Below are 26506 nucleotides of genomic sequence, written 5' to 3'. Positions count from 1 at the left end.
CAGCCACCTGATGCAGTGGGAAGTGCTCTCTTTCACTGTTGAGAACACAGAGGACCACAAGGGATAAACATAGCTGTGAAGCTCAGAGCCCTGAGGCAATCACTGGAATCAGGGAACCCTTCCAGGGTAGGTGTGATTTCATCAGCATCTTTAAATGAGAGCTAGGAGTTCACTTGTTGGCAAGGAGGGGGATAGGCATTCTTGTCAGAATTAAAAGATCCTGCAAAGTCACGGGGGCATGAGAAGGCATGTGCCCTCTAGGACAGAGCTCACACCAGTGTGAATTGGCCACGCTGAGAACAGGACTGGGGTCCACTGCTTCCAAGGAGCTCAAGCCCATTCCTCCACTCTGGCAATGGATCAAACCATGCTCTGGACCAGTCCTTTTCACACTAATGAAAAGGAGAGTTTCTGGGACCTAGGAAAATGGCTCATGGTAGGGCAACTGCCTTCCACGCATGCGACCAAAAATTGATCCTTAGCATAGCACAGCCCCACAAGCCAAACACAATCCCAGCAGTGGCACTGATTTATGATGCCTGGAGTCCCAACAAAGTCTGTCACCTTCTAGACCTAGTGTTCAAGTGACAGTCACCTCAACGAGTGAAGAGAAGGGAGGAGGGAAAAGTGTTTCAGATGGGTTGTGGTGAATCAAAGGTAGCTGTTATGTATGAATACTTGGAATAGAAACATGAGATCTTAATATAGGAAAAAGGTGGGGCTAGAGTGATACTGCCATGGATACGGCTCTTCCCCTAAGCCAGGTTAGATTCCCTGGCATCCCATATGGTCCCCCTGAGGCTGCCAGAATTGATCGCTGAGCACAGAGCCAGGAGTCAACCCTGAACACGAATGGATATGCCCCAAACAAAACAACAATGAGAGAGAGAGAAAGAGAGAGAGAGAGACAGAGAGACAAAGAGACACAGAGAGAGAGAGAGAGAGAGAGAGAGAGAGAGAGAGAGAGGATTTTGTTTTAATGCATTTGAAAGACATGGTCTTGATTAGACTTCCTCAGAAAAAGTTTTCAGCCATTTGTTGAGAAACTCAAAGCAATAAAGTTTTAACCAGGCCACCTCCTCTCCAGGGAAAAGCAGTCAGGAGCAGAGTTGCTGATGCAACTTGGGGGCTCTCTGGACTCCAGCTGGACTGAGCACCGTCACGGCAGAAGGGCCTAGTGCTGTGCCAAGGCAAAAGTGGCTCACAGGGTCCCGCTGGCGGGGTGGGGGGTAGGAGGTAAAGACGTAGGACTCTCCTTGGGGCTTTTGTTTCCCCTTGCTCCCTTTGCAGCTGAGAAAGACTTCCAACAGCTCCCCTTCTTGCCTTTTGTATAAGGAGGCCCGTTTTCAGCGATGTATCTATCCTGCCACCTAGCCTTCAACTTGGTCACTACAGCCAAGCTGCCCTAAAAAAAACACTCTTCCACCTAGAGTTCAGCCTTGCTGCACTTTCTTTTTGAAAGGAGGACCTGAGCCACAAGGTACTGTGTTTCTTGAAAGTCAGAGTATCTTCATTTTGACCCTGGACCAGCATTGGTATGCCCCAAGTGTACCGGTCTCTGGGGGAAATGACCAAGGTCCAGCCCATCCTATCTCCTAGAGGGAATCATTACTCACCATGTGGTTTGGGCAAGTCAAGTCAGCCTGAGAGTAGTTAGAGTCACGGAGAGGAGTGAACAGAGTCAGAAATCTTCACTAACACGTTTTCTGTCTCACCGGAAACTTCCATGACCCTGTGAAGAGTCAAGCTTCCTGAGGGCAGGGCCACCCCCAGGCCACCCCCAACCTCCAAAGCCACTTAGAAGCTCACAGAAAAAATGATCCTCAAGAACCCAAGATCTGTCAAAACCAGTTGCCCCCTCTGCAAAACTGCTCGTGTGACATCAACAGTCTTGCACTCATTGCTGTTTCTTGAAACTTGGTCTGGAGATGCGGTGACACGGGGGTTCTATCTCTGGTAGATAGAGAGGGAGACCTCTGGGGACAGACAGAGGTACCAGAGGATGATAATGAACTTGTTTCTCTACCGAAGATGTGGTTGAACGGCATCTGGGTACCAGGATCAGGGAGCTAGTGGCAGCCAGAGTGAGTGGGCAGCGAGAGAGGGGAGGGAAGTGGCCTCTGATACTGGCATCTGGCATGGGGATTTAGCTGCCCCCAAGTAAACCCATTAACACCAACTAGTTTCCTTAGATGCAATTTGCTAAGAGTGATTGTGAACAGATCTAGACCTTCAGAGCAGAAGGGAGCGGAAAGGGGGCTCCAGAAGCGCTCTGAGCCTCCCCAACACCCAACATCCATCCTCCAACACAGTGAGCCACCTTACTGCCATGCTTTAATTATAGACTCCAAAGCAAAAGGGAGGAGTGCAGAGAAGGGGTGGTGGCCCACGTCTTTGGGCAAAAACACTGTAGACAATCCAAGACCTGGGAATTCTTTCTCCCCAGAAGTCAAGTTCACCCAGAGAGCAGCCACCCTCCACCCCTCCTCACCTGAGCCTGGTTCCATGCCCAGCTAAAGGTTGGCTGTTAGAGTCAAGGACTCAATTGGGCCGCTCTCCCCAGCCTCTCTGCTGTTTTGCCACTTCCTCCTCCCTGTTTCTTCCCTCTTCCCTTCACCTGCCTTCCAGCAGTTTCTAGACAAAAACATGTGTAAGTGAAGACCATCTCTCTCAGGCTAGAGGGTGGTTGGAACTTGGCAGACAGCCTTCTGTTTTTTTAAAAGAAGCCACACAATTTAATCCCCCCCCCCATCTTAAACACTATACAGGGGGCTCTGGGCAACCAAATTTCTATGCATGAATTCCCCCCCTCCTCCTGCCTTGCCAAGTCCTTAGACAGAAGAAGAAGAAGACCAAGGGGAATTGTCAGGTTGTTTTGTTTTTATTTTTATTTTTTATTCATTGCACAGTTTTGCCTCCTTCTCCCAAACAACACCTAAAAAAACTCTATTGCTAAAGCAATAGAAAGAAAAACAGCACTTTCAACTCTACCCTGGTTTTAAAATGTGCCTTCCGGCACAGAGATAAGTGAGGAGAGAGATGGGGATCACAGATTGCTAACAGCCCCACGATGCTGCAAAACCAGCCCGAGAAATATTTCCTTCCAAGCTGCTCTGCAGAAAGAATTCTTATCATAGATAAGGGTGCAGTCTAGTGGCAAGCTTTGTGAAATGCAGCCCCTTCTCCACAGGCAAACAAGAGCACTTCCAAAGGGACAGAGGCAAGCGGCAAAAGGAGAAACAATCCCACCACCCCCAAGTGTTCCCGAACGAGGCACAATGGTCAGAGCTTTTTCTCCCTGGAGGTGAGGTCCACAGCGTCTGTTTCAGAACAAAACTAAAATCACAGCTGCCTTCTTTCCAGACTTCAGCATCTCCATTTACTGATGAGAAAAAGGACCCTGTCCTTTACCGGAGGAATTGTCTGAGGTTTCAAACAGGGTAACAATGTCTGGGGAGGAGAGCTCTTCAAAGCAAGCCCCATAGGTCCTTGCCAACCCACATTGCCCAGGGTGTCTGTCTGTGCCCATTAACTGTACAACAAGGTAGACCTCTGCTCTGACACTCTTTCCCTCCCGGGAGGTGGCCGTGAGCCACAGAGAAGTCCCTTGAAAAGAACAAGGCGTTAAAGGAACTTTCCAATCTGCCTCAAACTCCAAAGTAGGGTACAGGAGTTACCACATAAGCTTTTCACACTTAGCATTTTCTCCAAAGGGCCAGGCTTGGTAACTCACTGGTTCCTATAAAGCTGTTTTATAAATGTCCTTTCCTAAACACACACACACACACACACACACACACACACACACACATCTTTCATGGTGCCAACTGACCATATGACCAAAGATAGTAACTCCACCAACAAAAGAAACAAGATTAAATACACCCCACCCAGGCTTTTTTTTTGGGGGGGGGGGATCAGTGTTTTTTTTTCTTTTCTTTAATTAAACGCATCTCCCATCACTGACCATCCTACACACACACACACATACACACACTCCTTACACAGTAACTTAGACACCAGCAGACACCCCTTTTCCAAAACTTGGGAAGAAATTTCTTGAGCCCTGTATTTATCCAGTGGGCTAACAAGAAACTTGCTTCTCTCTTCAGCCCAGCTAGTTCAGGGGAGACAGTTGCATTGTGTCCACCGGGCTCCGGAGCTCCCCACCCCAGCCCCAGCCCTGTCCCCCATGCCCCTTTCTTACATTCCGGGGGGAGGAGGGCATTGTTCAGGGAGCGAATGAGAGCCCCCCCTCCCACCCCCGCTTGTCTCGAAGGCCTCTCCCCACCCCCACCCCGTGTGAGTTTGTACTGCAAAGCTCCTTGGCATCTTTGCCTGGGTTGGGTGTTGGGAGCTCAAGTTGCAGCTGCAAACTGGCTGGTAGCCAGGGGCCGTCTATTTAAAAGCGCCCGCTCGGCCGGAGCCCCGTAGTCTCTTTGGAAACTTCTGCCGTGGGGGGAAAAGAGCTAAGAAGGAGCTGCAAAGCGGTTGGGGGTTTTCCTTTTTCTTTTTCTTTTCTTTCTCCTTTAAATTACCCCCTCCGCCGATCGCACCCTTCTCCCGGCTTCACGCAAGAACCTGCGTGCGAGTTTCCAAGAGGTGGTGGGAGAGTGAGCGAAAGGAGGTTGTTAGGGTTGGGGTTGGGTTCGGGGATTTTTTTTTTTCTTCTTCTTCTTCTTGATTTCAACGTTTTCCCCCATCCTCTCGGCAGCAGCCGCCACCTCTTACCTGTTCCTCGGCAGCGCTTCTGCCGCGCCGCTGGCGGCTGAGGCTTTGGAAGGTGTCCTTTAGATTTTTTCAACCAATTTTTCGACTCCAACCCCATTTTTCTCCACGCCCTCCCCCACACCTCACCCCGCACTCTTCTCCTCCACCGCCTTTGAGCTCATTATTCCCGTAGTGGCTTGGGGCGAACAATTTTTGGGCTCCCCCCGCCTCCCCATCACCACCACCACCACCACCACCACTGCCATTCTGCCGAGGGCGGGCGCCAAGGTCTGTCTCTCGGGTCTCGCCTCCCTCTCCCTGCACCTGGCGCGGCTCTTTTTCACGCAACCTGTTGCAACTGTTTAATCCTTGCAGCGGGGACTTGCTCGCGCGCACCCCCACCCCACCCCGCCCTCCATCTCTGCCTGCGTTTTTGCAATTGTCTGGAGGAGGGCCACCTGCTCTACCTGTCAGACGTTCCTTTTTCCCTTTTTTTCTTTTTTTTTTCAATCCCCCACCACCACCTCCGGGCTCCCCTTTCTCCCCCGGCGCTCTCGCTCTCCTGTCCCGCCCCACGATCCAAGGGAGAGACCCAGCGAAGATGGTGCTCACCGCGGTCCTCCTGCTGCTGGCCGCCTGTGCGGGGCCGGCTCAGAGCCTCGGCTCTTTTGTGCACTGCGAGCCCTGCGACGAGAAAGCCCTCTCCATGTGCCCCCCCAGCCCCCTGGGCTGCGAGCTGGTCAAGGAGCCCGGCTGCGGCTGCTGCATGACCTGCGCCCTGGCCGAGGGGCAGTCGTGCGGCGTCTACACCGAGCGCTGCGCCCAGGGGCTGCGCTGCCTTCCCCGGCAGGACGAGGAGAAGCCGCTGCACGCCCTGCTGCACGGCCGCGGGGTTTGCCTCAACGAAAAGAGCTACCGTGAGCAGACCAAGATCGGTGAGCGCTCCCGGGGGGGGAAGGGGGTGCGGGTCAGTGACCCCGCGCGCACGGGCGGAGAGGGGACGCGGGACCCGCGCGCCTAGCCCGGCAAGTGGTTTAACTTAGCGCCGGGGTGTCGCCCGCCAGTAGAGGGGTGGGGGGTGGAGGATCCCCGAAATCTTGGAATTAGAGCCCAGACTGAGTGGGCTCTCCTGAGCCACTTACTCCCCAGCCCGGGTCCGGCCGGAATTTGGTTTCTTCTCGCCCCTCCCCGCCCTTTCTCCCCCTCCCCCTTTCTTCCCCCCCCTTCCCGCACCCCCCGCTAGCCCCACTACCCTACCTACCCCTCCCCACCGCTCTGGTCTGTCAGCGGACTCAAGATCCAAGTCCCCAGGTACTCCATCTCCAGTTTGGAAAGGGGTGCATGTTATATGATCAATTTCCAATACGCTTTCTCTGAACTTGTGGGGAGGGGGGAGGGAGCGGGGGGGTGGTGTAAAAAGGAAAAAAAAAACTCTTGTGAAAATAGTGAGCTGTAACCGGGGATCTGGAGAAGAGGTTTTACCAGTTTTCAGGGGTTAATTCCACTTCTGCCCCTCCCAGCACCCCTCCCAGTCGCTCCTGGCGATTCCCGACCCCCGCGCGCAAGTGCGCGCGCTCACGCACACATGCACACAAGCGCGCGCGCACAGACGCTACAAAGCCAACGCTGGGGCGGAGGGGGAGGAGGGGGAGGGGGAGGGGACGGTGAGGAGAGGGGAGGGGGGAGGGGGAGGGGGAGGAGGCGGTTGATACCCTCTCGGACTTGCTTATCCACTGCTTTTGTGGTAGAGGTAAAACCTATCCAAATGCACACCACCACTTTTTTTCCCCTCCCTGAAAATGCAAGATTACTTTGGGACGCGCGTTCTGGCGATTGCGGGATTGGGAGCGGGGACGGCGGGGTGGGTGGGGAGGGTTGGGGGTGAAGAGATTTGGAAGAGTTTGCTGTTCTTCCGTTTGGAGCTGTCCCTGAATCTAATTGCTGCTCCTTCCCAATTCATATTTTTTTTATTATTACTTTTTTTTTTTTACCTAGGCAAAGGTGGGAGTGAAGGGGGAGGGGAAATTCAGACATCACAACTTCTCAGCCAGGGCTAAACCTCTCTTCCCCTCCCCTCCCCAACCAGATCACCAATGGGTGTGGTGAAAAGAGGGGGCTCTAGAAACACCGAACGCCCAATGCAGGGGGCGGAGACGGGAAAGCCTGCGCCGCGGCTGGCCCCGCCCCCAGGTCGCCCCGCCCCCGAGATGCCCCGCCCCCAGCTTTGGGTGCGGAGAGGTTTAAAAGGGTTCCCCAGCTCTCCTTCGGGTTCTTTCTCCCACCGCCCCTCCCTCCGTTGGTCTGGGCTCCTTTTTGGAGTTACCAGCCTTACTTTTTTTTTTTTTCCCCAAATCTGTTTTTTGGTGAACTATGCACGAAAGTGTGAGGAGGGGTTCAGACCGCTAAACGGTGCTGACTCTGCCTCTTCCCCAGGACAAAGGCTTTTCTCTCCCTCACCCCCTTCCCTTAAGAGCAATCCACTCAGAATTTTTTTTTTAAACGACACATCATCGTGAAGGAGATTATCATGTCAGAAGGCGTGTTGAGAAGCGGCCGGGGAGGTGACCCGAGCTCAGATTTGGGGCCCGCGCACAGCACGTTTTACCTGTGGCCGGCGGCGGCCCCTGTAGCTTTGCGTTACTCCTAACAACAAAGGTGTGACGGAGGGAATGGGGCGGAGAGAAACGTGCAGGCCCCAAGGCCCCAGAGGCAGGGCTGTAGAGATACTTTCATTAAAAGGCACTTTCCGAAAGCAGTCCAGCCCGCCTTTTCCTTTGAAGATATGGATTTGGAAACGCTTAGCACCGGAATATATATATATATATATGCATTATATATATGTTCTACATAATGCATACTTATATATAATATATGAATCAGTTTCCTGACTTGGAAGCGAGCACTCTGGGCAACAATCTGGTCACAACGAAAGTATGCAAGGTAATCACTCAGCCGCCTTCTGGCCCCACTTTTATTTGCCCAACTGTGCGGTTGGAATGATGTGGTCAGTGCGGCGGGTGCGCGCTCAGGACGCGCGCGCGTGCGCACAAGTGACAAAAAAAAAAACCTACCGCCTCCAACTTTCCAGATTAACCCACTATACACACACACACACACACACACACACACACACACACCACTTCGACTTTAGTTGCCCTAAGATCTCCTTGCCCAGCTCCACCCCCGACGCGGGAGACTCCGCCCGCCTTCCGCAGGTGCCCGAGCAGCTGCCTTTGCGGCTTGGGGGGGTGGGTGGGGTCATCGACCCGTGCGTGGACAGACGCCTTCCTCCTGGACAGATAGGATGGGCGTTGGGGCTCTTGGCCCTTCAGCTCAAAAACCGTTGAGTGGATCCCCCCCAACGTTGGGGATGGCACAGAGAACGAGAGAACATTATTACGGAGAAAAAAAAATACTGGGGAGCGGGTCGACTCCTTTTCTGAGAAATTCCTGCTCCCTGCTCTCCAACACACACACACACACACACACACACACACACACACACACACACACACACCTTACCCCACCATCAAAACCATCCTTGCGAACTTGGATTCTGCCTTCCGGCCCTTGCATGTAGACATACAGATGTAGAGTGTACATATTTATACTTATGTATCAAACATGCAACATGCATATAGAGACAGACAGAGTCGCATTTTTTTTAGGCAATTTAAAAAAAAGCGCATTAGTGGAATCAGAAATGGGGAGCGGGGAGAGCGGGTGGCAGGCAGCCAACGCTTGGCGGAGGAAGAGCCAAGGGCGGGCGGAGTAGGGTGTTTTGCTCCGTATGTTGCCGCGCAACGCTAGCGGGAGAGAACCGGGCGCTGGGAGCGCCGGGCACTGCATTTTGGCCATTTGAGGGAGCAATGATAGATAGATATAGAAACTGTGTGTGTGTGTGTGTGTGTGTGTGTGTGTGTGTGTGTGTGTGTGTGTGTGTGTCCAGGAAGACGGGAAGCAGCAGCGGTTATTCACTGGGCCCAGCTCAATGAACATCGGTGAGCGGGATGCAGTGAAGAAGGATGGGCTTTAGCTTTAGCCATTGTCTGGGGGGAAAAGGAGCCTCTGCGGTTTTTGGCGCTGGCGCCTCCAGGCTTCCTTGCGGGTCTTGGAGATCTCACCCTCATCCCCCCCCCACCCCCGCGCGCGCCCCCATCCCTCCCCCGCCCCTCCCCCACAGCTTCTGTTGGGGCTAGAGGAAGAAGTGGATCTTGCTTTCAATTCTGAATTCTGTCATTGAGAAACCAGAGAGAAAGGACAGGAAACATTACAGGAGAGGGGGGCGGATTTAAAATGATTCAGCCTTGCTTTTTTTTTTCCTTTTGAAGAGCTTGGCTCCATCATCCTGGCTTCCATGCCAAGGAAGGTCCAAATGCCATGTGGAAGTCCAGTCCCAGAGCTGGGTTAGTGGCCTAATTAAGGGTCTGGGTTCAACAAAATCATGGAAAACTGAAGGGGCCAGACCTGCTTTCCCTTAGCGAACCAAAAGGGAGCTGGAAAATCACTTTTAAGTCCTTTTCCTTCTTATCACCCTCCCCCCCCCACCCCCCCACCCCTATTCCTGCTCTGCCCACCCCTAGTTCATCCCCCAGCATCCTAGGAGGCCCCTGAGGGCTAGTTTTCTGCCAGTGGCACATCAGTCCTGCTGGAGCTGGATTTGAGCAGACAGGTGGGCCAGCAGCTGCAGAGGGCGGACCCAGCTAACCCCAGGAGCCAGAGGTCACCCAGAGGGTTACTGCAAAGGGCAAGGGTATGGCGGAGGGGGAGGGGGCCCTGGCTAGCAGGAAAGGAAGGAGATATTGGTTTCAAGTTTTTGCTTGGGAGTTAAGGGAGGATGCCTTTGATACTGTGTGACAAATAAAATCTGGAAATTTTATATATATATATGTATATCTGACATATATGAGTGACAGCCTTCACACAGGAGACTCCTCTCACAACGATCCATCCTAGGGGAGGGGTGACCATTTCATTTTGGTTTGGGGTCCACAGTTGGCAATTCTCAGGGCTGACTCCTGGCTCTGTGTTCCGGCATTACTCCTGGCAGTGTTCCAGGGACCATATGGGTTGCTGGGGATCGAACCCAAGTCAACCGCATGCAAGGCAAGAGCCTTACTATACTATGTCTCCAGCCCCAGTTTTGTTTTTTGTTTGTTGAGCAAACTTTTTTTTTTTAATGTTTGCTCCTGGAATCCAAACAATTGCATTTCCCAAAGACCTGGCTCAGTTTCCCAAAGCTGCCTTATAGATTTGTATACACTTGGTGATAAATGAGCAAGTCAGTTCTAGGCTTCGATGCCTCTAGTTCCCTTAGCTAATGAGTCCCCTTCCACCACTACTTGTGTTTCCAGTTCCAACACTTTATCATTTCTGTTTTGATCTCCTTACCCTTTTTTAAAAAAAAAAAAACTTTTTTTTAAATTGAATCGCTATGAGATAGATCCTTACAAAGCTGTTCATGATTGGATATCAGTCATGCAGTATTCCAACACCCAGTCTCTGCTTTGACACCTGCCACACCTACCCTTGGAGGATGGTGCTCCCGTCACCTCTCCATCTTTATGGCAGACACCTTGGGCCCTTGGGCCTTTGTGCAGGATGGAGGAGTGGGAATTAGAGGGAAGAATTCCGAACTGGTGGGGTTGCAGGGGAAGGGAGGCAGTTCCCAGGAGGGTTTGTGCAAAACCCTTTGGGCCTGGAGTTGGCAGTTGGACTCCAAGGAGACCAGCGGTGCCCTTTCACAACACCTTAGAGCACATGTTGCCCGCACTCAGGACAGAGGTGTCCCACACCCACCTGGGTCAGCTTTGCTGTGGGTCTGAAGGCTCCTGCCTTGGGACTGGAGGGTGGGGGGATGGAAAGGCCACTCAGCCAGGTGAGCCTGTTTGCCTCCACCCATCACTATGAGAATCTGGACCCTGGCTCGGAGGCTGCTCCTCCTCCTTTCCCTGAGCCCTTCCTTCCGAGGATGCGTGTTGGGTTCTCTGTCCGCTTGCAAAATCCTTTCTCTCTCCACCCTCAACTCAGAAAGAACCTGGAACATGCAGGTCTGTTACTCAGCACAGTTGGAAAGGGGGAGTCCTCAGGATAGGGATGGGGAGGCCTGGGAGCGCAGGGCTCCCCCACCCCACCCCCTTTCTCTATATGCAAAGACACGCATGTACACAGCAGAATTGAGTCATTGGGTGTCTGCAGCTGGGGGACAGTCAGAGGCAGGGATGCTGAGACATGTCCCAGGGTTTCTGCAACCGGCTTATTCCCCCCCTTCCCTCCCCCAACCCCTACGCCTACCCCCAGCCTCTGTCTGCAGCTGCGGGTCTTCCCCCTTTCCTTCTCTGTCCACTTGGACTTTCTGTGATACTGGGCACGGTCTCTCTCTGCCTGACCATCCAGTAGCCTCCAGCCATGTGTGCTGAGATCAAAGAGAAGACCCACCCATCTAGCCCCCCTCCCCCTCTCTCCTTGCTGTGTTCCCCTGAGGCTGTTCTATCCCCTTGCACCTTCTGTGGCAGTTATTAGAGTCAGGGGGCATGGTGGAATGACCTTTGGATGCACCCCCAGAGCTGCTTCTGGGCCTCCACACATCTTTATTTACAGAAATGCTCCCAAACTCAACCTCTTCTTCGTGTCTTGAGCAGATCCAGGCATCTCTCAGTTTGAAAGATTATTTCTACAGACTACCATGAGCAGAGAGACAGAGATGAATGGGGAAGATAAAATGGGGAATGCCCTTAAGAAGCCCAGCTGTTTAAACTCCACAGGAGGTAGAGAGTTGGGGTGTGGGGGGTCATTGCAAGGAGATAGGACAGCCAGAAACCAACTCAGGTTTGATCCCTGGTACCTCATTTGGTCCTTGGAGCCTGCCAGGAATAGATCTTTCAGCTCAAAGCCAGGAGAAAGTCCTGGGCAGAGCTAGGGGAGTTGGGGGGGGGGGGGGGTGATCCAAAGACACACACACACACACACACACACACACACACGATGTGCTGTGGCCAATGGGAGTCCGGTTAAACATTCCCCACTTGCCATCCTTACCAAATGAAACGAGGTGTTGTATGTGTTTGTTTTCCAGGGATCATTCTCCAGTGACTTATTTATTTATTTATTTATTTATTTATTCAACAGAGTATTATGGGATGGAGATGTTTGTTTTTTTTGTTTTGTTTTTTAATTGAATCACAGTAGATACACAGAAAGTTGTTCATGTTTGGGTTTTAGTCATATAATGTTCCAACACCCATCCCTTCACCAGTGCACATTTCCCCCCACCAGTGTCCCCAGTTTCCCTCCCACCCCCCACCCCATGGCAGGCTCCAGTGGTTGATTTAAACTCAACCGCCCTACAGCCCACCTCACCTCCTTTTACCCTTTCGCCTCCCAGCCTGAGGGGTTTCTCCAGTTCTCTTGTCCCTTTCCCTGACCCTGCATGCCGCAGGCAATGAGGAGAGGATTGGGGCGGTTCTCAGAAAGACAGGAGCCCGTGAGCACACAAAATTCCAGTTTTCAACTGGCTTCCAGTCCCTAGAGAGTAGCCCCCTGGGCACGCCGTGTGTCCTGCGCCACCTACTGGCCACTTGGAGGTATTAATCCTCTGTCTATTGGTTTTCTTCAGTGCTCTTCTGCAGAAAATTCTTCTTCTCTCCCACCTGACCCCTCTGCAGCCTCGGCCGATTGGCTAATGATGAAATAGCTCAGGAGTTTTCCTTTCTGTTGTGTCCAAAACCGAAACCCTTCCAAAATGAAAGTCTATTTAAGACTTGGCCCCAAAGCTGCTGGCTTGGGCATCCCAGCGCCAGGCTTTCTCGGGGGCCCTTTCATCTGAAGCCCTGCTCTGGCTCCCCTCCAAGTTTCCATGGTCTCCCTGGAGCCTGCAGGTGACCACAAGGCCCTGGTGAGGATCTTTGATACTCCGCTCTTCGGCTGCCAAAGTTGCAGCCCCACGTGGATGAGTGGTACCGAGAGAGGGATATCCAGCAGTTCAGCCTGCCCTTGGAGTAGCCAAAAAGGCAGTGAACCCAGAGGGTGGACCCTCAGGCCTTCAGGAACCCTTTGGGGAGGGGCGAGTCCTTAAAAAAAGATACAGAAATCCACCTTTGGCGCTTCACTTTTATACTTGTCTGATCTCAGGCACTACTCTAACACTTTTTTTTGTTTGTTTGTTTTTGTTTTGGGGCAGCAGATCCCTCACTCTGTGCTCAAGGGTCACTCCTGGCAGGGCTCAGAGTCCTATATAAAGTGACCTTGGGCAGCAGCAGCAGCAGCGAGTGCAAAGCAAGCACCTTCTCTGATGTACTATCTCTCTGCCCCTGACTCGAACACTCAGAGAAAGGACTCGCGGGGCCAGAGTTAATCTAGCCCCAAGCCTACCCAAGCATTCTTAAGAGCCTCACCCCTTCCAGGAAAGGCAATTCAAGGTTAAGGGCAGCCCAGAGCACTTGTTAGGAAAAAGTCATGACCGGGGTAGGGTCTTGAGAGGCACTGGGTGGAGAAGGAGGGCTGTTATGCCCGCAGGCCTCCATGACCCCATCCGAGGAACTGTGGTATCAATTGGAGGGTATCCCCTTCTGATCTTGGGCTCACACACACAAACACACACACACATTCACACACACACACATGCCAGAGACAAGATTAAAGCCCTGTGCATCCTGACTGGGTTAGGCTAGCTCTCTAGACGCCCCCATAATACACACAGGCGGGAGGTGGGGGTGGGAGTGAGGGCCAGAGGGATAGGATACCGGGAAGGGTGCTTGCCTCACACACAGATAACCTGGGTTCCATCTCCAGCATCCCATATGGCCCTGGGCACAGCCAGCCCTGAGTTCCATGAAGTATGACCACACACACAAAAGGACCACCAGGAATCTCCCTGAGCTAAGAGCTCAAAAACCTTCCAGCATGGCCACTTTCCTTTTTTTCTGCAATTTGAAAAGAAAAAGAGGGACCCCCACCTTTGTGCCTATACTCCCAGGGGACACCTGGCCGTACCTTCCCCCTGGGGCCTCGGGGTTGGATGCACCTCCCTCAGCACTCTGAGTCAGCCAGGGTGTCTGTGAGATGAGACTCTTAGGGGGGCTGATTTGGGGGAGCTGGGACCATACTGGAGTGTTCAGGGATCACTCCTCGTGGTGCTCAGAGGACTCTCAGTGCTAGGGATTGGAACCGGGGTCAGCCAGTTAGAATTTAATGGAGGGGCCAAAGTGATAGCACAGTGGTTAGGGTGCTCACCTGCACACAGGTTTGATCGCTAGCATCCCAACCGGTCCCCCTAGGAATGCAGTGCAAGACTAAACCCTGAGCACGGCCAGGTGTGGCCCAGAAACAAACAAACAGATAAATGGAGCAGGAGGGGTGTGGCTGGACAGTGGAGAAGCTGCCCTGTGCGTTGGAATACCTGGGTTCAATCTCTGGCACCGGCAAAAAAAAAAAAAAAAAAAAAAAGAGGATGAGGGATTGAATGGAAGTCACTGCACTGGAGAAGGGACGCGAAGGTGGGATTAGTGGATGGGCAGATGAGCAGAATCCTACTTCCTTAAAGGTCATAAGTCAGCTAAGAATAGACTGTCGCCAAGTGGCTCCTATATTTAACTCTGCGGTACCGGCCGGCTCTCCTGGCCCCGGACTGGGTTCCTTGCCAGCTTCCTGAGCCTCGGAGTGCAGTGCCAGCCCTGAGCCAGCACCCTGCGAAGGTCTGGGCTTTCTGCATCCCTGCCCACAGTCAGCCCTCTCTAGCCCTTCCTCCTGACCGCTACCTCTCTGCCAGCCCTGGTCCCCGGGACCTCCTGTCCCCTACTCCCAGTCTAAAAAAAAAGTCTCAACTCCCCAAAATTCAGCCCCGTTTCTTTCTGACCCAAGCGCTTGAGTGTGTTCAATGCCTCTGAGCGCCAACAAGCTCTGGGTATGTGCTCTTGAGATGTCAGGGCTTCCTCCCCGAGGACCACTGTCTTCCCAGTGAGCCCCTTCCCACATGCAGAGTCTTCCCAGGAAGCCCCAGAATATCCCCTCCTTCTTCTCAAATATCACCTCCTCCTTTGGGGCCTAGAGTGGTCGTCTAGCAAATAGGACACTTGTCTTGCTTGTGTCCAACCTGGCCAGGCCGGGTTAGATCCTGGGACACTCCCCACCTGGTCCTGAGTATAGAGCCAGGTGTGACCCCATTCCCACCACCCCCTGCCCCCCCAAAACAAAGCAGACACAAAACCATCAAAGATCCCCTCAAAATGCAGCTTGACCAAACCCAGCTCCCCACACCCCCACCTGCGGCTGCTCTGCCCCCCACCCCAAGAACCCCACCTGACTTCCTCCCCAATTTCCGTTGATGCACCTCCCCACTCACCCCTCCTTCTGCCGCCTCTCCCCTCCACCCCTGCAGAGAGAGATTCCCGCGAGCAGGAAGAGCCCACCACCTCGGAGGTGGCCGAGGAGACCTACGCCCCCAAGATTTTCCGCCCCAAGCACAGCCGCATCTCCGAGCTGAAGGCCGAGGCCGTGAAGAAGGACCGCAGGAAGAAGCTGAGCCAGTCCAAGCTGGCCGGGGGCGCCGAGAACACCGCCCACCCCCGTGTCAACGCCGCACCGGAAATCAGACAGGACTCTGAGCAGGTGGGGCTCCCCCCTCCAATTCCCCCCACCACCCCCCCCCCATCCTGCTCTGTTCTCCCCTCACTCCTACCGTGCCCCTCCCAGCTGACACAGTGTCCCCACGGAAGCTCTTTAGACTTCAAGACCCAACCTTGGGGTAGGAGGGGGCAGGGAGACCGTACAAGGCCAGTGCACATTCCTTGCACCTGGCCCACCCAGGTTTGATCGCTCGCACCCTACATGGTCCCCTAAGCACCATCTGGAGTGATCTCTGAGCACAGAGCTAGGAGTCATCCCTGAGCACTGCCAGGTGTGATAGGAAAACAACAAAAGAACTCAAGTTTGAGGCTGGAGTGATAGCACAATGGGGAGCACGTTTGCCTTGCACACGGCCAACCCGGGTTGGATTCCCAGCATCCCATAGGGTCCCCTGAGCACCGCCAGGAGTAATTTCTGAGTGCATGAGCCAGGAGTAACCCCTGTGCATTGCCAGGTGTGACCAAAAAAAAAAAAATGAATTCAGGTTTCTTGGGTGCCCAGCTGCAGGGAACTCATGCACCAGGGTCTCGTCTGAGCCTCTGGACTTCACTGCTTCTGGACGGAGCCAGGAGAGCCGGGCGGGAAGAGAAACCTTCCTTTACACTCTTTCGCACTCAGGGTGCCTAGACGGGAACATCCAGAAAGCTAGTGATTGAAACCAAAGCAATGACTTTCTCCAAGACCCTTCATCCCTGCAACCCCATGGCCTGGCACCCTGTTCTGTCCCTCTGGGGTTGGGGTGGGGGGGTGTGACGTGCTGTGTCAAAACTCTCCTGGCCTCCTGTCCCCATACAGGGCCCCTGCCGCAGACACATGGAGGCGTCCCTCCAGGAGCTCAAAGCCAGCCCACGCATGGTGCCCCGGGCCGTGTACCTGCCCAACTGTGACCGCAAAGGATTCTACAAGAGAAAGCAGGTACGCCCCAGCCGGCACCCACGTGCACCCCCCCCCCCCCACCCCTCAAGGCCAGGAACAGAGCCAGGGCCAGGCAGCTGCTGCCTGGCAGTGCCCAGATTCACAGTCCTTCAGCAGAAGGTTCTCAGTCTCCTCCCCCCTGCAACAGCCAGGCCCTCCCTGCAGATGGGCCTGCCCCAGCCCCTCCACTCAGCTTGGCATTATTACTCCATCTTTACCTGAGTCTGTGGGGAAGCAAACCCTGTGGGGTTTATGTTTTAATTATTTTCCGACAGACGCACAGATCGGTACGTGTATGTGACTTAAACTTGTCTGAGGCTGATTCTACTCTGGGCAGCCGAGCTGGAACCAGGGGTCAGCTGGGAAGTCTGTGTCCACTCCGGGTGGGGGGGTTTGTTTCACTGTTGGATGTGGCTCCTTTTAACTTTAGGGGGTCCTAGTACCACCTGATAGACTGCTTAAAGTGCTGGCTACGCTCCTCCCCCCATTTCTCCCAGAGAGTCAGATAGGCAAGCCTGGTGACACCCTCAGACTCATCCATGTCTATCAAGTTGAGAGATAACCTCAATTCTCCCTCTGGACACCCCTTGTCTAAGTTAGGGGACCTGGGCCAGGCATTCTGGGGCCTCCACCCTGCCATGGTCCAGCTGTGTGCCGCATCCCCATCATTTCGTGGTGCTGCTCCACTTGCTTGTAAAACAGGAAACAGGGCCCAGAGAGATAGCACAGCAGGAAGGGCACTTCTTACAAGCAACTGACCCCAATTCAATCTCCGGCATCCCCCCCACCACAAGATTCTGAGTCCACTAAGAGTGATTCCCTGAGCACCACCAGCCATGGCCCACAAACAAACAAACAAACAACAAACACATAGGAAACAATTGTATCTCTCCTTATTCTGTCATTATTGGAGGCACGTGATTCCTCCTGGAAGGGTATTCTGGCCGGATCCTAACACTGGTGTTAGAATCTAGACCCCCTCACCTCTTGGACCGAGGTTTCTCCCTGTCTCTCATGAGGTGAAGGCACCTAACCAGGCAGGGCCTCGAGGTCCAACCCCCTCACCGCCTGTCACTCTCCCCACCTCCAGTGCAAGCCTTCCCGCGGCCGCAAACGTGGCATCTGCTGGTGCGTGGACAAGTACGGGATGAAGCTGCCCGGCATGGAGTACGTGGACGGGGACTTTCAGTGCCACACCTTCGACAGCAGCAACACCGAGTGATGCGTCCCCCCCCACCTGCCCCCTCTCACTCCTCACCCCACCCCCCACCCCACCCCACCCCCAGCCAGCGCCTCCCTCCACCCCAGGACGACACTCATTTCATCTCATTTAAAGGGAAAAAAAAATACTTATCTATTTGAGGAAACTGAGGACCTCGGAATCTCGAGCAAGCACTTGGAATACGGCAGCAGCGGAGATGGACGAAGCTAAGGAGACACCCCACCCCCTCTTTTAAATGATTTTCTTTTCGAGGCAAGTCGAGTGAACAGAGTAGGGAAGAGGAAGCAGGAAGTAAAGGAGGGAAGAGGCCCAGAGCCAGGCAGATGAGTTAGGGAAAGGATGGGGCAGAGAGAGGCCAGAGCGGGGAGGGCGGGGATCACTGACTCCAGCGAGGACCATGCCGGTGACAGTTGTCGCCCTGTGGTCCAGCCCCGAGTTATGGCCATTAGGGACCCATGTGGTTAGCCTGGACTGGGCACTTGGAGGGAGAAAGGAAAAGGCAAAGGGGAATCAATTCTGTCCTCTTTGTCCCCACAAATGAGGGCTTGAACCCTGACCTTACACACACACACACACACACACACACACACACACACACACACCCTTCCCGGCCATGTGCTCTCATTCCCCTGCAACCCCGCCAGTGAGGCTGAGAGACAGCGGCCGGGTAGGACTTCCTATGCCAAGAGTGGAAGGATGGAGATGTGCAAATTTGCCTGAATCCACTTCTGCCCGGGTAGTTGGTTGGGAGATTCATTCTTCCGGGCTAGCGGGGAAGATGTGCCTTGGCCTTCTCTTTTACATTGTTCCACTTGGAAGGGTGAGAAAAAGAAAAAAAAATAGTCGAGATGGATCAATCCATCTGGCCTCTCTTCCTTCCTCTCGAGAAGTTCCCATGGAGAGTAGCCCCAGGAAGGCATTCAGCGGGTCCACGCCCTGGGGGAACCAAGAACCGGAATGCCTGGTGCAGGTCCCCTAACTTAGACAAGGGGTGTCCAGAGGGAGAATTGGGGTTATCTCACTATCTCACACAGAGTGGGAGTGGGGAGGGTCTCCCTGGCTTCCTCTGAGCAGAGGGGCTCATACAGACCACGTGGCCCGGGAGATTTGAAAACTCCATGGTGCGTCTGTCCATGGGGAGACCCCATTTGAACCCTCAGACCCTCCGGAGAGAGAGCCCCTCCCCGCGGAGGCCACCTGCCCCAGCCTTGGAGCCTCTCCAGGATGGAACCTGCCTGGGGGAAGCCCTGTAGAGCCCGCAGGGAGGGAGATGGACACTGAGGGAGTCCAGGACAGGGAGGGCGAGAGTGGATGGGCTCATGGGAGCCACAGCGGCTGGAGGGCAGGGAGCTGGCTGGCCCTCTGGGCAAGCAGCGTCAAGCAGAGGGAAACAGAGGAGGACAGGATGGAGAGAAGAGATGCAGCCTTGGATGCCCACCGAGAAACAGATTCCCTGGGGAGGAGAGAAGAGGGAGAGGAGAGAGGCAACAGAGAGGAGGGCGCTGAGGCCGAACCAGAGAGGCACAGGGGACTCTGTCGAGAAGCTGGACTGGCCCGAGGGCCGAAAGAGATGGACCTGGCCAGAAAGGGGCCCCTGAGGAAGCGCCGGGCTGCCCGGACCCCGCCTCCTCTCTGGGCCCAGCCTATCAGGACACTCCAGAGGTGCGGCCAGATGCTGAAGGAGGGAAACCCTGTGCTCCTCCCACCTCCTCAACTAACCGATGCCTTGGGGAGCTCCGGCGCCACGTGGACCCCGCCAAGAAGCTGGAACCCCACCCTCTCCCCCCTACCCTCCCACCACGCCGTGGAGACACACCCGGCGCCTCCTCCAACACCAGACTGGGGGCCAGGGCAGGGGGCCACGCAAAGGAGCAAACCCATTTGCAGCTATGGATGGCAGCTTGCAGCTGAGGAACTCAGGGGCTCCAGGGGCTCCCTGACCCCATGCAGACAGCTGGCATCAGGGGCAGGGGGGACATGATCCGCCCTCGAGGACAAAGGAGTCTGATGGGGACAGCAGCCTGCTCGGCCAGCCGGGCCCCCACTCTCTCTGCGCCACCACCCCAAGACCCCCAACTTGCCTTTCTGAGTCTGAGGCCAATAGCTGTTTCTGCACACACACACACACGCACGCACACACACACACACCCTCTGCCCATCTCACTGGGCTGCCATCCCCCCAAGACAAAGACTGAGCCAGGAATCGCGTGTTCTGATATCCTGATACCGCACCCCTTTCTTGGACCCCACTGCCGCCCACCAACCATCTGCCAGGCTTTTATGCCTCACCCAGGGGAGGGGGACACTTTGCTATCAGTCAGAGAACAGGGAGCTGGTCTGGCTTCACGGGCAGGGTCTTGCCCACTCACCCAGAGTCCACAGTGTGGGTGGGCAGGGGGGTCCTCTGGGACCTTCATGGCAGAGCTGGGGCTCCCAGAGAGGGGAGTGGGAAGAGAGGGATTGTGGAGGGTCATGTCCCAGGATGCCAAGACTACGCCCCAATTTCTCAGTGGCCCCACCTTCGTGCGGGCACCTCCCTGGGTGAGAGGTCTCTGCTCCCCCCCCCCCCCACCTGTTTGGACTCAGGCAGGGAAGATTTCGTCCCCCACCCTGCCTCCCTGCGCCTCACCTCTGCTCAGTGATGCAGGGGTAGAGCTATGCCCCCACCTCCCAGCAGGTCGGGCAGCCCAGAAGGCAGAGACAGGTGTTCCTCGACAGCCAGGTCTGGATGGACAGGTCTGGGACAAGCAACCCCGTCTCCTCCCAGCTCTCCAGGGCTCAGCGGGGACAGGGCTTGTCAGAGAGCCAGATGGGCCAAGGAGAAGTGGAGTCTGGTCCCAGTTGTGGGGGGAGGAAGATTCCAGCTGGCCGGCTGAGACAGGAGGGCACAACCTGGCCCCCGCATCCTACTGTCTTTATTGTTGAAACCACTAACGTGCAAAAACGCTCCTTTGCACCCTTCGCTTGCTGTTCCTTATTCTCCACGTACTTCCTTGGTTTTTCCCCCACTGGAGTCCTAGTTTAGCCGTTTCCACAGCCGTCACCCCTCTGGTGAACGCCTTGGGGATGGGGGAGAGGAAAGGTAGGAGTGTCAGACAAGGGGGGGGCGCCCAGGCACCCCTTCCCGCCTCCTCAGCCGCCAGCACCATCCCCTGACAACACAGTAGCCCACACGGATAGCCCGACCGACCGTTGCAGACAGCAGCTCTCTGATTCCGAGGTGCCTGCGGCCGTTTATGATAGAAGTAGCCGCCACACGTATTAACACTAGTTCTGTAGTTGACATGCATACATACATACGTAGCTAGCCTTTCCTCTTTATTTTTTTTTTGTTGTTGTTTGTTTTCAATCTTTTTTTTTAAGTAAGTGCTCATAATCTTGACTGGTGAAAAGGATGAGAAAAAAAATTAAAGAAATAAGCCCACAAACAAATACCAGTTTGTGAAAAGAAAAGGAACGCGGGAAGAAAACCCAATTCACGAGAACATGGAAGAGCTTTGTTCCCTGTTTAGCATTTTGTACCTAAGGAAATAAAAAAAAACAAAAAAAAAACCCAAAAAAGCCACCCCACCTTAAAAACAAATAAAAATAATAATAAACACAGATCTCACGTTTTATTACAAAAGTGAAGATTGCTGTACACTATTTATTCAACGTATAATTTATGTTACTCTCTGATTTGTCTTTTGTCGTGACAAAGCATTTATTTAATAAAGTGATGCGTTCAGGTCGCCAGCCTCAGCTTCCTCCAAGGGTCCAGGAAAGGATGGAGGGAGAAAGAACAGGCAGGGCCGACCCCCCACCCCCACTGCCAGAGCCGGGTACCACCTCCCCATCCTCCACCCGCAAACTCTAGCCCAAGTCGGTGTGACGTCACTTCTGGTGCGTCTCCCACCTCTACTTGCCCCCGCACTGTGGCAGGCCCTTCTCTCAGACTCAACACCCCCTCTTCATGGGGGAACCCTATGCGCCCTGGCTGCTCCCCAGGAGCCTCTCAGAGTGTTGCCCCTACCCCAAGATCCAGTCCAGTGTCCTGATGGCCCCATCCCCTCACAGGGTCTGCTGCCTGCTCAGGGGTGATCTGTCTCTGGGCACTTGTGCAAGGACCTGAACCCTCTCTCTGCCTGAGATGCCCTGAGCACCATGCTCTCTGCAGGCCCAGAGCCCGGCCAGCCAGCCAACCGCCCAACAGTCCCCCTGCGGGGAATCCCGCAGCCCTGAGAGTAGAATAGAGTGACCTGAGCTCGGAGGACCAGCTGGGGTCTTGGCCAGAAGGAGTGGGAAGGAAGGTGGACAAAGTCCCCTCTCTGTGCATGCCACACCCAGACAGCACTCACCGCCACCACCACTCTCCCCGGTCCTCTCCTGAGAGGTTGCCCCCAGCCCAGCCCTCCTCCCTCTGAGCCTGTTCCCCCAATACCCACACAAACCCCCCACATTACGTCCACTGAGTTGCAGGATTCTGGCTTGGGGACCGTCCCCTTGCCCTGCCCTCCACCCTGGGCAGCTCAGAGGCCATCGGGACAGCCCTCAGGATACCCTCTGGATGCTGCATTGACTCGGGGACTTAAGACCCAGTAGGATGGCTGGGACGCAGCCCCCGCTTCTAGAAACACTGACTGTTTTACTCCTGCCCTATCCACCACCCACATCTGGCAACAACAAGAAGGCACATCAGCTGTACCGTCTCCCTGATGGAATGGTTCTTGATTCTCCAAATAATGCTGGAGGTTATAGAAATAAACCCTAAAAGTTGAAAATGAAATGTGAGGTTGGAAATACGTCTGAAGGGGGCCAGAGAGAGATAGTACAGTGGGAAGGCGCTCGCCTTGCATGTGGTTGACCTGGGTTCAATCCCCAGCACCCCACATGGTCCCAAGCACCACCAGGAGCGTGGTCAGGCCAGGAGTAAACCTTGAATACTGAAAACCAGCCCTCTCCAAAGAAACTCAAAGGTAGACATGTGTCTGGTGTCACATAAACCCTCACTCGGAGATCTCAGATTCTGTCCAAAAACACCCTCCCAAGCCAGAGCGATAGGACTGTCAGGAGGGCGCTTATCTTGCATGTGGATGACCCAGGTTCGATCCCCGGCATCCAATATGGTCCCCCGAGCACCGCCAGGAGTCATTCCTGAGTGCAGAGCTAGGACTAGCCCTTGAGTGTTGCTGGGTATGACTTCAAAAAGCCAAAAAATAAAAACAACTCCAAACCCCAAAGATAACCTCCCTGCCTCACACACCAGTGAGACAGACACACACCATAAGAACAATAACAACCAGTGTTTCCAGGGAGGGAGGGAGAAAAAGAACCCTTATCCTGCTGCTGCTCAAAATATGAACACTTCTCAGCTAAGAGTCGAGCTTCCAAATGATCCAGCAATCCCAAAGGGTCAAAAAAATCCCATTCATAAAACACACCTGCAGTCTGATGTTCTTTGCAGCACTCCACATAATAGCCCAAATTTGAAAGCAACCCACGTGTCCAAGAAGAGAGAATTGGATAAAGAAACAGAGGTATACTCCTCAGCTATAAGGAAAGACAAAATCCTGCAACTTGCCCCTACACAGATAGAACTGGAGGGAATCAGCCAAAAGGAGAGGGACAGACATGGGGTAATCTCTCTCATCAGTGAGATAGGAAGAAGCCTAGCAAGGGAATAAAAAAGGCAGCAGAGTCTGAGAACGGGTCTGCAGAACTGAGCTTATCACTTCCAGGTGAAGTGAGGAGGACTTCAAGGCATAACCCTGAGACAGTGGTGGAGGGAAGCAGTCAGCTTGTCAAGGGTGAGGGGTCAGAACTTTGTATGCATGAGACCTATCACTGACAGTATTGTGCATCACGGTGACGGTCATGGTCTCCCCATTATTCACTGATTTGCTCAAGCGGGCCCGGTAGTGTCTTCATAGTGAGACTTGTTGTTAGTGTTTTATTGGCATATTGAATACGTCACGGGTAGCTTGCCAGGCTTTGCCGTGCAGGCGAAATACTCTTGGTAGCTTGCCAGGCTCTCTGAGAGGGGCAGAGGAATCGAACCCAGCTCGGCCGGGCCGGCTGTGCGCAAGGCAAATGCCCTACCGCTATGCTATCACTCCAGCCCCACAGTGATTGAAATTTTAAAAAATAGGGCCAGAGCCACAGTATAGTGGATAAGGTGCTTACCTTGCATGCCTGGTTCAATCGTCAGGACCCTATATTGGTTCCCTGAGCACCACCAGGAGTGATCCCTGAGTGCCGAGTCAGAAGTAAGCCCTGAGGGGCTGGAGAGATAGCACAGCGAGCGGCTAGGGCGTTTGCCTTGCACCTGGCCAACCCGGGTTCAATTTCCAGCATCCCATATGGTCCTCTGTACACCACCAGGAGTAACTCCTGAGTGCAGAGCCAGGAGTAACCCCTGTGCATAGCCGGATGTGACCCAAAAAGAAAAAAAAAAGAAATAAGCCTTGAGCACGGTTTGTGTAGCCCCAAAACAAAGCAAATAATAATAATAAATTAAATAGAAAATTAAAGACTCTTGTAAGCCCAGACACTCAGCTCTCATGCCGTGCAGGGAGTGTTTTAAGATTCCCTGGGCTGGAGCGATAGCACAGCGGTAGGGCGTTTGCCTTGCACGCAGCCAACATGGCCAACCCGAGTTCGACTCCTCCGCCCCCCTCGGAGAGCCCGGCAAGCTACCGAGAGGATCTCGCCCGCACGGCAGAGCCTGGCAAGCTCCCCGTGACGTATTCGATATGCCAGACACAGTAACAACAAAGTCTCCAATGGAGACGTTACTGGGCCCGCTCGAGCAAATCAATAAATATCATCACTCCTGAAATTCAGAGGCTCTCAGTCTGGGGTCGCGCGGGCCTGAGCCCGGTTGAATACTTGCTCTGCAGCCACGCTCTTGAAATTCTACATTTCTGAACAGGGGAGAAGGCTGTGTGTTCCTCTTGCCCTGCATTCTCCAAATTAGGTCACCGAGATATGGATTCTTCTACCACTTAGAATGACCTCAGAGGTATGTCCCTATGCAGGGTCCCGCATTCCTGTCCCAGCTTTTAAAGCTCAGACTATCCTGGACTGATTCCACAGTTCTGAGGCCTCACAGAGGTTCCTCCCTCCCCATTCACTCCTCTGGTTCCTGGGATGGGCACCAGATAAATAGATAGACACTGCAATTCTCCTGATGGCCACACGGTGACAGGATAACCCCAGTGTTTGTCGTCAATCTAAATTTCCAGGCAGGGTCTCCCCAGCCCAGCACCTCTCGGGGCGAGCCCCCATACCCCTGGACTCCAGCATCCTGGCCTCACAGCATCAGCTTAAAATCTAGCGGATGAGCCCAGCTGAAAGGTGAGCGAGGGTGACAGGAGCACCCGTCTTAGGTGGAAAGCGGCTTCAGCTCCCTGGAGGGACCAGGTAGGGTGCAGTTCTCCCGGACCAGCTCCAGTCGGTCCATGCAGCCGCCCCCCACCAGAGGGCAGTGTGGCCCAGGTCTGAGCCGCATGCACCCTGGACTTGGGAGAACACCCTGCCTCCCTTTCCCCCTCCACCTCCCTCGGCACTCCAGGACACCTTTATCTCGTCTATAAACCGAATTAATAAGGACACCTCTCAACCTTTAACAAGACATTAATAATCTCTTATACAAGGACTTAATGGCTTCAAGGTGAAATGCAACAATCTTCACACACTTTTCTCTAAGGAAACATTTTTGGATCATTTTTAGCAGATTATTCATAACAAGCAAGGCAAAATAAATTATTTAGGTTCTGCTTGGGGGCAGGGTTTGGGATTCTGGGTGGAAACATTCGAAATATGGTGGTGGGAAGGTTGTAATGGTGGTGATATTGGTGTTGGAATATTCACTTAATCACTTAATCACTTAACTTCCCGTTAGTCGTCGATTTGCTCGAGCGGGCGCCAGTAACGTCTCCATTTGTCCCTGTCGCGTGCTAGTGTAGCCCAATGGCATCTCTTCGCTCCGGGAACATGGAGGGCCTCAAACCGATCGTTCATGACCTTGACAAAGAAGTCTGACCATCTGGTAGGTGGGCGGCCACGCGGTCTCTTGACATCCCGTGGAATCCAATCAGTAACAGCTCTAGTCCAACGGTCGTCTTTAAATCTCATTACGTGACCAGCCCATCTGATTTTCGACACCTTGGCAAATGAGACAGCGTCCCTGATCCTTGATCGTCGACGGATGTCAGAACTCCGGATTCGTTCTCTCATTTGAGTGAAACGTGATATTCCAAGCATAGCTCTTTCTATTCTTCTTTGGGAGACCTGAATGGCGTTCTCATCTTGTTTGCGTAGGGCCCAGGTCTCTGAGGCATATGTTAATGCAGGAAGAACAGTGGAATCAAAGAGATGTGCCCGGAGCCGGAGGTTCTTCGTCCTCTTAGCTATTTGGAATATTCAGTGTAATAAATTCTTGTCAACGACTTCATAAAAATAAAATTAAAATATTTTAAAAAGGCAAAAAAAAAAGGGAGGGCGGAGAGATGGTATAGCAAATAGGGCATTTGCCTTGCACACGGATGACCCGGGTACGATCCCAGCCATACCACATGGTTCTCCCAAGCACCTCCAGGAGTAATTCCTGCTTGCAGAACCAAGAACAACCCCTAAGCATTGCTGGGTATGGCCCAAAAAGAAAAAAAGGCAAAAAAAAAGAAGAGGGTGTCCTGGGCTAAGGGCTGAGTTAATGACCCGTGGTGGGCGTGGGCAGGTCAGGATCTCAAGCCCACCCAATGGCAACACTTCCGTGTTTCCACCCTCCTCCTTTTATTATTATTATTATTATTATTATTATTATTTTAAATGAATCACCATGAGATACAGTTACAGACTTACAAATTTTCACGGTTACATTTCAATTACGTGTATAAACCCATGAGGATTGGCTGAATTCATGAACTACTGGTTGTTCAGTGCCCCCACCCCCACCCAGTGCTGAGGTGGAGTTGGGGGACCAGTTTCTTAGGCTCCAAGGAGAGAGACCCCCGCCCCTACTCCCTATGTGACACCCTGAGTCCCTCTGTCCTTCCA

At 53.6% G+C, this 26506-nt stretch overlaps 1 protein-coding gene across 1 annotated transcript; it reads left to right on the top strand.

Annotated features, from left to right (window-relative positions):
* Nucleotides 1-4367: 4367 nt before the first annotated feature.
* On the top strand, nt 4368-21201 carry IGFBP5 (insulin like growth factor binding protein 5). Its single transcript, XM_056111875.1, has 4 exons — nt 4368-5645; nt 15086-15315; nt 16129-16248; nt 17339-21201. Exons 1-4 carry the CDS (start codon nt 5312-5314, stop codon nt 17468-17470), a joined length of 816 nt encoding a protein of 271 aa, XP_055967850.1. The 5' UTR covers nt 4368-5311; the 3' UTR covers nt 17471-21201.
* The last annotated feature ends 5305 nt before the right edge of the window (nt 21202-26506 follow it).

This window comes from Sorex fumeus, unplaced genomic scaffold (assembly GCF_029834395.1).
Source record: "Sorex fumeus unplaced genomic scaffold, SorFum_2.1 ptg000014l, whole genome shotgun sequence".
NCBI classification, from domain to species: domain Eukaryota; kingdom Metazoa; phylum Chordata; class Mammalia; order Eulipotyphla; family Soricidae; genus Sorex; species Sorex fumeus.
This window is presented reverse-complemented; position numbering and strand designations above follow the sequence as displayed.

Bases quoted from the DNA above. Each gene is read 5' to 3' on its own strand.
- IGFBP5 (XM_056111875.1), top strand. From the start codon at position 5,312: ATGGTGCTCACCGCGGTCCTCCTGCTGCTGGCCGCCTGTGCGGGGCCG. The intron at 5,646-15,085 runs GTGAGCGCTCCC...CCACCCCTGCAG, and splicing joins CCGTGAGCAGACCAAGATCG to AGAGAGATTCCCGCGAGCAG. The intron at 16,249-17,338 runs GTACGCCCCAGC...CCCCACCTCCAG, and splicing joins GATTCTACAAGAGAAAGCAG to TGCAAGCCTTCCCGCGGCCG.